This window comes from Eschrichtius robustus, chromosome 4 (genome assembly GCF_028021215.1).
Source record: "Eschrichtius robustus isolate mEscRob2 chromosome 4, mEscRob2.pri, whole genome shotgun sequence".
Lineage (NCBI taxonomy): Eukaryota > Metazoa > Chordata > Mammalia > Artiodactyla > Eschrichtiidae > Eschrichtius > Eschrichtius robustus.
The window spans coordinates 80,635,257-80,647,845 of record NC_090827.1 but is presented as its reverse complement, the minus strand read 5'-3'; the positions used below and the strand labels follow the sequence as shown (position 1 = coordinate 80,647,845).

The 12,589-nt window shown below is 37.7% G+C and overlaps 1 protein-coding gene across 4 annotated transcripts in view; it reads left to right on the top strand.

Annotated features, from left to right (window-relative positions):
• Window positions 1-12,589, top strand: part of SLAIN2 (SLAIN motif family member 2) — a 79,283-nt gene that overhangs the window by 63,679 nt on the left and 3,015 nt on the right. For all 4 annotated transcript variants that reach the window (XM_068543004.1, XM_068543003.1, XM_068543005.1 and 1 more), the window contains one exon: window positions 10,913-11,231. In XM_068543004.1, the coding sequence (XP_068399105.1) occupies window positions 10,913-11,231 (319 nt within the window). The remainder of the gene's footprint in view (window positions 1-10,912; window positions 11,232-12,589) is intronic.

The following is a 12,589-nucleotide window of genomic DNA, read 5'->3' as shown; positions in this document are numbered from 1 at the left end:
AAGAAGTATATCATTTAGTTTTCAAGTGATTTTTTTCATCTTTTTGTTACCTTTTAGTTATTGATTTCTAGTTTGATTGTATTATGGTCAGAGAAAGTACTCTTTGTAATTGCAGTTTTTAAAAAATTGTTGTAATTTACTTTATGGCCCAGGGCATAGTCTATCTTGGCTTATATTCTGTGGACACTTGAAAAGAATGTGTATTCTGCTGTTGTTTAGTGGATTGTTCTATAAACGTCAGTTAGATTCTGTGGTTGGTGGTGGTGATGTTGAGTTCTTACATGTTCTATCAGTTGTTAAGAGGGGGGTGTTTAGGTCTCCAACTGTTGTGGATTTGTCTATTTCTCCTTTCAGTTCTGTAAGTTTATCCTTCACGTTTTTATAGCTCTGTTTAGTACATACACATTTAGGATTGTTTTGTCTTCTTGATAATTTGACCCTGCTTTCATTATGTATTATCCCTCTTTGTCCCTGATAATTTTCTTTTTCATTATCTGATGTTAATATAACCATCATGCTTTCCTTTTGTGTTATTTGCTTGATATATTTTTTCCATCCCTTAACTTTCAACCTCCCTATATTTTTATATTTGGAGTGAGTTTCTTAAAGACAGCATAAAGTTAGATTATGTTTTAAATGCACTTCTACCAAATCTCTGTCTTCATAATTGGTGTAGATGGACCATTTACATTTCATGTAATTATTGATATGCTTAAGTCTGCCATTTTATTTGTTGTTTTTTGTTTTTTCTACTTTTCATTTCTCTATTTTCTTTTTCCTGCATTCCTGTGGGTTATTTGAACATTCTTTAGAATTCCATTTTGACTTATATATAGTGTTTTTGAGTCCATATATTTGCATATGTAGTGGTTGCATTACATTACATTATGTATACATAACATCATATATACATATCACTGTCTGTTAATGTTATCATTTTATCAGTTCAAATATGTAAACCTTACCTTTTTGTTTATTTTTTTGTTTGTTTGTTTTTTTGTTTTTTTTATTTTAAACCTTACCTTTTTTCATGTACCTTTACCCTCACCCCATTTATAATTGTCTTAAATATTTCCTTTAAATAATATTTCCAACAACATCAGTGTTATAATTTTTTCTTCAACCTGCACATATAATTTTGAAAACTCGAGGAGAGGGAAAGCCTATGTGTCTGCCCATATTTTTGCTTACCTTGTTCTTTCTTCTTTTCTGATAGTCCAAGTTTCCATGTTTTTATCATTTTCTTTCTGTTTATAGAATTTGTTTAGCTAGGGATTTTTTTGGGGGGGTGGGGGGTGCGGTCTGCCGGCCACAAATTGTCTTTGTTTTCTTTTGTCTGAGAATGTCTTGATTTTCCTTTAGTTCTTCTAGGATATTTTCTCTGAGTATAGGATTCTGGGTTGACATTTCTTTCAACTCTTGAAAAATATTTGCTACTTTTCTCCTGGCCTCTGAGGGCTATGATGAGAAATCCACTGTTCTTACAATTCGTTTTCCCCTATAGGTTAGGTGTTATTTCTCTCTCTGATTTCAAGGCTTTTTCGTGTGTTTCGTTTTCAGAAGTTTATAACTATGATGTGTCTTGGCATGGATTGCTTTGGATTTACCTAGTTTAGTGTTCTCCTAGTTTTTTGAATCTGCAGGTTTATGTCCTTTGACAAATATGGGAAGTTTTTGTATATGGGAAGTCATTATTTCTCACGGTACTTTTTGTCCTCTCTTTCTCCTTTCCTCCCAGTACTCCAGTGACATGAAAATGTGGGTCTTTTCTTGTAGTCCCACAGGTCCCCAAAAATTCTGTTCATTTTTTTCTTTTTTTTATTGAAGTAGTTGATTTACAGTGTTTTGTTAATTTCTACTGTACAGCAGAGTGATTCAGTTATACACATATATATATATATACACATTCTTTTAAAAATTCTTTTTCATTATGGTTTATCACAGGATATTGAATGTAGTTCCTCGTGTTATACAGTAGGACCTTGTTGTTTATCCATTCTAGATATAATGGTTTGCATCTGCTAATCCCAAACTCCCAATCCATCCCTCCCCTACTGCCCTCTCCCTTGGCAACCACAAGTCTTTTCTCTATGTCTGTGAGTCTGTTAATGTTTTGTAAATAGGTTCATTTGTGTCATATTTTAGATTCCACATATAAGTGATATCGTATGGTATTTGTCTTTCTCTTTCTGACTTACTTCACTTAGTATGATAATCTCTAAGTCCATCCATGTTGCTGAAAATGGCATTATTTCATTCTTTTTTTACAGCTGAGTAGTATTCCATTGTATATATTTAACACATCTTGTTTATCCATTCATCTGTTGATGGACATTTAGGTTGTTTCCATGTCTTGGCTATTGTGAATAGTGCTGCTGTGAATATAGGGGTGCATGTATCTTTTTGAATTGTAGTTTTGTCCAGATATATGCCCAGGAGTGGGATTGCTGGATCATATGCTAGATATATTTTTAGTTTTTTGAGGAACCTCCATACTGTTTTCCATAGTGGCTGCACCAACTTACATTCCCACAAATACTGTAGGAGGGTTCCCTTTTCTCTACACCCTCTCCAGCACTTGTTATTTGTGAACTCTTTAATGATGGCCATTCTGACCAGTGTGAGGTGGTACCTCATTGTACTTTTGATTTGCATTTCTCTAATAATTAGCAATGTTGAGTTTCATTTCATGTGCCTATTGGCCATCTGTATGTCTTCTTTGGAGGAATGTCTATTTAGGTCTTCTGCCCATTTTTCAATTGGGTTGTTTGTTTTTTGTTTATGAGCTGTTTGTATAGTTTGGAAATTAAGCCCTTGTCAGTCACATCATTTGCAAATATTTTCTCCCATTCTGTAGGTTGTCTTTTTGTTTTGTTTATGGTTTCCTTTGCTGTACAAAAGCTTGTAAATTTGATTAGGTCCTATTTGTTTATTTTCACTTTTATTTCTATTTCACTGGGAGGCTTTTTGTTTGTTTGTTTTTAAGTCTATTTTCTCTATGTTCAGATTGGGTAATTTCTTTTTTTTTTTTTTTAATTAATTAATTTATTTATTTATTTTTTGCTGTGTTGGGTCTTCGTTTCTGTGCGAGGGCTTTCTCTAGTTGCGGCAAGCGGGGGCCACTCTTCATCGCGGTGCGCGGGCCTCTCACTATCGCGGCCTCTCTTGTTGCGGAGCACAGGCTCCAGATGCGCAGGCTCAGTAGTTGTGGCTCACGGGCTCTGTTGCTCCGCGGCATGTGGGATCTTCCCAGACCAGGGCTCAAACCCGTGTCCCCTGCATTGGCAGGCAAATTCTCAACCACTGCGCCACCAGGGAAGCCCCAGATTGGGTAATTTCTTTTGTTCTATCTTCCAGTTCACTGGGGTTCCGCCAGCCCCCATTCTGCTACTGAGCTCATCCACTGAGTTTTTTATTTTGGTTAATGCATTCGTAAGTTTTAAAATTTACATTTGATTCCCGTTTCTCTGTGTCTTCTATTTATTTGCTGAGACTTTGTATTTTTGCATATTTCAAGTGTTTGGAATTACTCATTCAAGAAATTTTATGATAGCTACTTTATTTTTTGTTAAATATCTTTATTGGAGTATAATTGCTTTACAATGTTGTGTTAGTTTCTGCTGTACAACAAAGTGAATCAGCTACAAGTATACATGTATCCCCATATCCCCTCCCTCTTGAGCCTCCCCTCCACCCTCCCTATCCCACCCCTCTAGGTCATCACAAAGCATCGAGCTGATCTCCCTGTGCTGTGCAGCAGCTTCCCACTAGCCACCCATTTTACATTTGGTAGTGTATATTTGTCAGTGCTACTCTCTCACTTCGTCCCAGCTTCCCCTCCTCTCCCTGTGTTCTCAAGTCTGTTCTCTACATCTGTGTCTTTATTACTGCCCTGCCACTAGGTTCTTCAGTACCGTTTTTTTAGATTCCTTATATGTGATCGCTACTTTAAAATCTTTGTCAAGTATTTCTAATGTCTCTGTCATCTTGGTGTTCACATCTCTTGATTGTATTTCTTTATTTAGTTTAAGATCTTCCTGGTTCTTGGTATGGTAAATTGTTGTTTTGGTTTTTTTTTAATTGAAATCTGGACATTTTCAGATTATGAGAGTCTAAATCTTAATTAAACCTACCCTTTTATGAAAGAGTATGTCTTTCTCTGACACCACTCAGGCATTTGGTGGATGAGGGGCAGGGGATTTCATTACTGCTATGGGAATAGACGCCCAGGTTCCCCACTCAGTTCCTTTTGACACCCAAGGGGGAGGGACCGACTGGGTGGAGGTAGAAGTTTTGGCTACCCATATGGTCTCCACTGAAACTGTGATGAGGGTGGTCTTACTACCAGTGAGCAATCATCAAAGTCCTGACACTCCACTAGTCCTCCTCTGACACCAACCCAAGAGGAGGGAAAAGAGCACCTCATTACTTCCTTCTCTCTTACCTCCCTGGATAAGGTGTTTGTAGGCCTTGTTCAGTCTCAAAAGGATAGAAGTCCAGGCTCCCCACTAGCCTTTGTTGGCATGGGTGAAAGTAGTGCCACAGTTTTTTCTGTGGTGTTTGGCTGGAGCAGAGCACTTATTATCTAAAAGTTTTCTTTCCTAGTCCTTTGGCTAGAGAGAGCAGATTTTTTTTTGGTCTGTCATACCCAAAGGCCTTTTTGGGTTGCTGCCTTCTTCAGCTTTAATCTGGGATATATGAGGCAAAAGAAAATCCTGGGAACTCATTACCATGTCACCCCTCAGGTCTCAAGGTTCCTGAGTAGTGTTTCTTCTTCTCTCCATGTTTCAGTCTTATGTCTGTTTTATATACAGTGCCCATGGTTTTAAATTATACTTACTGGGAGAAATAGGGAAAAGTTCATCTATTCCATTTTCCCAAGTGGAAGTATGAGATTCACATTCTTAAAAAATTTCAGGAGACATCCATTTCCCTGGCATAACTATTAATAGTTAAAATGGTGGTGAGAAGTTTTTCCAGAGGAAAAGGCTTTCACAAAGCCTATTTTCAAGATAAGATTTGGTGAGACATTCCAAACATTATAGATATATTCCAGTATTTATAAAGCTGTGATGTAGAAATGAAGCACTCTCAGGGACTTCCCTGGTGGCGCAGCAGTTAAGACTCTGTGCTCCCAATGCAGGGGGCCCGGGTTCGATCCCTGGTCAGGGAACTAGATCCCACATGCATGCGGCAACTAAGAGTTCACATGCCACAACTAAGGAGCCCGCGAGCCGCAACTAAGGAGCCAGCAAGCCACAACTAAGACCCGGTGCAACCAAATAAATAAATATTATTTAAAAAAAAAAAAGAAAGAAAGAAATGAAATACTCTCAGCCTCATCAAGATGATCTGCCTGATTTCACCATACCCTCTACATCAGTCACCATAAGAAAGAAGCCTAGGACTCCTTGGTCATCTCTCATCTACCAGATTGTCATTCACAATGTCTTAGTGAATCTCTTAACCTGACCTCATTTCTGTCTATCCCCAGCTCTCCAGACTTTTCCAAAATACTCCTTGAAACTCAGTGATCCTCCTCTGAACTTTACTGTTCTTGCCTCCTATCTGAAACCTGCATCCCCACCAAAACAAAATCCCAGTCAAAAGGCTGCCAGTATGGTAAAAAAAACTAGGACTGAAGGTGGCTTTTCTGGAGTTGGTACTGGAAGAAGCAGGTCTAGGCACTACCCTTAGATAGTGGCTAGAGGATAACTTAGGCATAGAGTCTCAGTTATCCAGTGAGCTTCCAGGAAGACAGTGAAACAACTTGGGCAGAGACAAAGGTGGGACTGTAGGGAATGGAATTGAGAAAACACTTTCATAGTCACCTATAGAAAGGGGAAGATGGATTATGTAAGATAAAGAAAAAAAAAAAACTTCTATGAAGATCATGGAATTTGCAATTCAGGGTACTTGGGTCCTGTGGACATCTTGTCTTCAGTTTTCTACCAGAAGAGACTGTAACAGTTTGTTGGATATAATTGATTCAAGATATAATTGGTTCATAATTATTCTCAATTATGGTCCTACTTTAGAGCCCCTTATGGAGTTTTTTTGGTTGTTTTTTTTTTTTTTTTTTTTTTTTTTTTTTTTTGGCTGCACCCTGCAGCATCCGGAACTTCCCCAACCAGGGATTGAACCTGCACCCACTGCAGTGGAAGCCTGGGGAAGCACGGAGTCTTAACCACTAGACCACAAGGGAAGTCCTGGAGTTTTTTTTTTTTAATCAGCTTTACTCAGGTGGAATTTTAAATGCACAATTTTAATTACAAGAGTATAGATTCATGCAGCCAGCCCAGTAAAGTCATCGAACATTTACATCATCCCCCAAAGTTTTTTTTGTACTTCCTCCCAGTCAGTTCTCCCAGCCTCAGGCAAATATCTGATTTGTGCTTAGTTACCATAAGTGAGATTTGCCTAATTTTTGAGAATCATCCTTGTTGTATCAGCAGTTTTCTCCTCTTTGTTGCTGAGTGGTATTCTGTTGTATGGATATACCACAATTTGTTTACCTATTCACCTGCTGATGGACATTTGAGCTGTGTCCAATTGAATGGAGTGTTCTATAAATGTCAGGTTAGCTTGATTGATGGTGTTGGTCATGTCTTTGTCCTTTCTGATTTTCTACCTATTTGTTTCGTCTATTACTAAGGAGTGTTGAAATATCTAACTAATTCTGGACTTTTTTAGTTCCTTTCAGTTATGTCTGTTTCATGTGTTTTGTATATTTGTTTTTGGGTATACATAGTTAGTATTCTTATGTCCTCTTGCTGAATCGACCCCTTTAACTTTATGAACTCTATCTCTGATGGTAATTGCTTTCTGATATTATTATAAACACTCCATCTTTTTCATAATCGGTTTTGTATGAGGTAACTTTTTCTATCCTTTTACTTTTAACCTGTGTCTTTATATCTAAAATGTGTTTCTTTTAGATAGCATGTTGCTCTTGCTTTTTTGTCCATACTGGCAATATTTACCTTTTACTTGGAGTGATCACGATTCACATTTAATGCAGTTATCAATATGGTTGGTTTAAAATCTGTCTCACAACTTGTTTTCTCTTTGTCTCTTCAGATTTTTGTTCCTTTTCTCCTCTGCTTTCAGTCTTGCAATATCTGAGTACTTTTTATATATTGCATTTTATTTTCACGGTTGGCTTACTTTCTATCTCTTTTTTTTTTTTTTGCTTTTTATTAAGTGGTTGCTTTAGAGTGTGCAGTGTACATATTTAACTTATTACAGTTATCTTCAAGTAATATACCACTTCACTTATAGTGTAAGAACCTCAGAACAGTATATTTCCATTCCTTCCCATTCTTTGTGCCACATTTAACATTTACTTTTACTCTCTTTATATATATTATATTAAATTGCAGAGAATGTTTTCGTTAGTTTTATTTTACAGTTATCTTTAGGTGAAATTAAAAATGATTTATTAAAGATCTTTTATGTTTCCCAAAATATTTACCATTCCTGGCTCTGTTTATTGCTTTATGCAGATCAGGGTTACCATTTGGTATCATTTTCCTTCCACCTGAAGAACTTCCTTTAGCATTTCTATTAGTGAAAGACTTGCTGGCAACAAATTTTCTCATATTTTGTTTGTCTTTAAAAGTCTTTACTTTGATGTTAGTTTTGAATGATAATTTTGCTGGATATAGAACTCTAGATCGAAGTCTGAGGTATTTTATCTTTGTTCCTCTGTTTAAACATTTTTAAAAAATTTATTATTCACTTTTAGAAATCTGATGATGTTCCTTGGTGTGGTGTTCCCTTTGTTTGCCCTGCTCGGGTTTTTTTTGTTTGTTTGTTTTTTAAACTACTTAGATACATGAGATTATAGTTTTCATCAAATTTGGAAAATTTTCAGCCATTCTTCAAATCTTTTCTGTCCCACTTATAACCCCCTTCATCTGGGACTCCAGTTGCATGTATTAGACCCACATGATTTTGACCTGTAGATCATTGAGGCTTTATCATTTCTTTTTAGAGTCTTTTTCATTTCTTTTTTGAGTCTTTTTATTTTCTGTATGCTTTAGTTTAGATAATTCTTATTGTTATGTCTTCAGGTACCTCTTCTTCTGCAACATCTAAATTGTTATTAATTCCCATCCAGTGAACTTAGCACTTGGAATATATTATAAGTTTTTCATCTTTAAGAGTTCTATTGGGGGGCTTCCCTGGTGGCGCAGTGGTTGAGAGTCTGCCTGCCAATGCAGCGGACACGGGTTCACGCCCTGGTCTGGGAGGATCCCACATGCCGCGGAGCAACTGGGCCCGTGAGCCACAATTACTGAGCCTGCGCGTCCGGAGCCTGTGCTCAGCAACAAGAGAGGCCGCGATAGTGAGAGGCCCGCGCACCGCGATGAAGAATGGCCCCCACTTGCCGCAACTGGAGAAAGCCCTCGCACAGAAACCAAGACCCAACACAGCCATAAATAAATAAATAAATAAAATATTTTTTAAAAAAAAAGTTCTATTGGGAATTCCCTGGTGGTCCAGTGGTTAGGACTCTGTGCTTCCACTGCAGGGGGCCCAGGTTCGATCCCTGTTCAGGGAACTAAGATCCTGCAACCTTCAGGGCATAGCTAATAATAATAACAATAATAACAGAAAAAATGGTTTTTTTTAAAGTTCTATCTAGCTCTTTTAAAAATCTTTTCTTTCTCACCTCATATTTATATATATTTTTTATATCCTTAAGCATATGTGTAATAGTTCTTTTTAAAGTCCTTGCCTGGTAATTCAGTCATTCCTGTGACTTCTTAATCTGTTTCTCTTGACTAATTTTTATCCTAGTTTTGGTTATCATTTTACTATTTCTTTATATGTCTACTAATTTTTTATTGGTTAGTGGACATGGTGAAGTTTTATGTTCTGTGCTGGATTTTGTTACCTTCTTTTAAATCGTGTAGACTTTGTTGTGGTAAACAGGTAAGATTTTCATGGGTTAGTTTAATCCTTTATAGCAGGGATCAGCAAACATTTTCTTAAAGGGCCCGATAGTAAATATTTTAGGATTGTGGGTGATATGGTCTCTGTTGTAAGTTTTCAGCTACTCTTGTAGCTGGAAAGCAGCCATAGACAATATAGAAACACATGAGTGTTGCCATATTCTACTAAAATTTTTTTTTAAAAAGCATTTTACTTTTCCATGGTGGTAGCTTGCTGACCCCTGCTTTAGTGGCTTGTTTTTAAGTTTTGTTTGAGTGGATTTGGGGTAGCTTTATTCTAGAACTAGTTTATTCCTTTTGGAGTGTCCCCTGATTGCCCTGGATGTTTACAAGGATTCTCTACTCTAATTGGTTGAAACTCAGATGTTTCCTAGTCCTGTATGAGCTTTGGAAACTGTTCAGTTTACAGTGCTCCAGGCCTCCTTTGCCCAGTGTCATGGAGCTTCACTTGGTGCATTCACAACTCAATATTCCAGCAAAGGTTCAAGCAGACCTCTAAGCTGAGTTATAGAGGTCTTCTGGAGCACCTCCCTCCTCTAAGGTAATCTGCCCCTCAGATTCCAAGTTTAGTCTTCTCAAATCAGCAAGATAACTTTGATCTGCTCTGAATCCTCCTCCTCACTCTATAATCCAACCTCCCCCCCAAAAAAAGCCAGGGTGCCAGTAGAGCTCACCACATTTATTTTCCCTCTTTCAGGGATTACAGTCCCGTACTGCCTGTTGTCCAGTATTTGAAAACTGTTCTTATGTATCTTAACTGGGTAAGCCCTGTCCTATTTTTGTCAACATGGTTGGAAGTGCCTATGGTAGTTTTAAAATAAATATCTTGATTTCCATTCCAGACTAGATTCTCTAGGGGAGGTGCCTGGGCTCCCCCCACACACACCTTTTTTTAAAGTTTCTTGGGATTCTGACACACAGTCAGACTTTCCTCTACTCATATCCGTGGCAAACTAATGGAGGTTGAGAGAGAATACGGTGACTCTGATTCATTTCTCCCCTGCACTCTCCTCCCTACCTCCCCCCGCCGACCATTCACTCTGAACCTCACCCCAGAGTTCTTTGCTAGATAAAGCATGTTAAGGTAATATTTTTTTATTTATATTGTATATAGCCATTCATGGGCATTTGAAGAAACCTTCCAGAGATGATTTATCCAAATAGAATAAACAGGAAAGGATGAATGTCCCCCAGGACATCTGAACTTACAATGCTAAGGGACCACTGCAAGAATAAAATTTATCTGAAGTCTTATTTTGACTTAAAAATTAATGCAAATTGTACATTTAATTCTTTCATATATCATTATTTGTCTCAACATGTATTTTAAATAACCACTTAGTAGAATTGACATTCCAGCAAAATGTACCATCTTTATCCTGTGACTTCGTATACCTCTTGATATGCCCCTAACTAGATTTATAACTTCCCTACTTGGTGAAGCACAACAATAGAAGCAGGTTTAGTTTCTAAATTATAAGTTACACTATGGATGATGCAGGGCTTGGAGGTACACTCTCCAGATACTTGATACATGTTTACATGAATGTTTCTTTGACGGGAAAGTGTTTCAAATTCTAGTCAGCTGTCTAGTAGTCAGCATTTTTTTCACCTCTAGAATGTGGCTCAGGTTGGTTGCCACAGTAAAACAGAATGCTGCAGTGCCTTTTCTGGTATTGTAGATTCCTAGCTGACCTAGTTAAAACACTGTTGTCAAGGATAGTTGCAATCCTCTGAGTAAGGACTTGGTTACTTAAGAGCTACCAGTGATCGATCGATCGATCGATCTATCTATCTATCTCTCTGTTTCCCTAGAAATATTCTTTATTCCTTGCATTTCTGTAGAGTGAGTTTTCATGAATACAGATGTACTGCTGCCCAGTCAAGAAGCAGTGGTTTCACTTGCACTTGGTTTCCACTGAAAACATTGATTTTTCTTTGCCATTCTACAGTACCTTCTCCAGGCAAATTCCGCTCCCCTGCAGCACCATCTCCTTTGGCTCTCCGGCAGCCAGTAAAAGCATTTAGTAACCATGGCTCTGGTTCTCCTGGTAGCCAAGAAACAACACAACTCATGCAAACCACCTCCTCACCTGGGCCTCCCATGGTTCAGAACACAGTCCCAGCAAATCCTCCCAGCAATATCAACAGCACTACTCTAACCAGACCTGCAGGGACAACTGTGATGAGAAGTGGCTTGCCCAGACCCAGTGCCCCTTCTGCTGGGGGTATACCAGTGCCTCGCAGCAAACTTGCACAGCCTGTTCGCAGGTAAGTGGCAAATGCCCTGCTTTGACCTTCTTGAGCGTAGGGAAATGGGTAGACGGGAATTATCCTCATCTCTGCATTTGATAGTGAAGATCAAGAGTCCTAGTGGGTTCCCACTAGCATCTTAGTACAATTTGAATAAAACATTACTTTCCTTGCTTAAGAAATTCGCACTTGGGACATTGGGGTATTATATCACTTTGGTTCAGGTTAAATTTACCCAGATGCCTAACATGATTAAGCATCTTGGTGAACTTCTAGAAAAAATTGTTAGAACCACTTCATTTGGATGTGGTATTTGTTCATTTTGAACATAATGATATTCAATAAAGATACTAAAAGCATAATAGAACCTAGAATGAGATTTAAGATAAAACTTCTAGCCATCAGGTCTGAGTATATAATCCAGGAGGGTGGTTTTCAAACCTCGCTACAATTCAGAATCTTCTGTGGAATTTATGTAAATATAGAGGCCTAAGTTTTACCCACAGAGAGGAGATCTGGTGTGAAGCCCAAAATCTGTAGGTATGCTGTTTTTAAATTTGTTTGTTTAATCTTCAGATGATTCTGAGCCAGCCAGGTTCGGAACCATGTATCTGTAGTCTTCATCTACCTTTCAGGAATGTGCTTACCGCTATCAGTAAACTTAGGTGTCAAATATAATTAAACTTGAAATATTTATTTGCATGAAAAAAGTGCTTTTGTGCTGTAAGCATTGAAACTGAATTACCCATACTTCTTTTATTCTAAGATAGCATATTATGTTTCTGAATTCAATAGAGTATAAGCTTTTTGCTACGTACTATGCTAAATAACATATCTGTACCTTATTTAGTTTTTACAATAGCATTAAACATGTAGGTACTGTTATTATGCCTGTTTTTCAGAGGAGAATATTAAAATTTAATGAGGTTAAGTAATTTGCCTAAGACTTCAGCTAGTAAGACCTTCAGTTCCAAGTATGTCTGACTTCAGAGTCCTTTTAAGCACTGTCCCATTCTGCCTCTCTCGTGATGGTGACACTACGCCTCTAATATCACATTCATCAATTTGCCCCTCAAATAAATAAGTAAATAATAAGCTTGGTGATCCATTCGGTTGGAAAAGACAAGACAATCTTTTCTCTTACTTAAGTGGCTATGTTAACAAAAAAAAGGTTAGTGCAGTCACCTGATGCCCAGTGAAACTTGAAAGTTGTGGACATGTTGAGTGTGGGATGGTTGCGCTAATAGCTGTTTAGAGCTTTGATCTCAGCAGTGCCCTAGAACATTGGATCGTGATGCCATCTGCAAAGTAATTAATATATATGGAAGATAAAATGGTAATGTTCCATAAAACCTTGCAAATCACTTTATAAATTG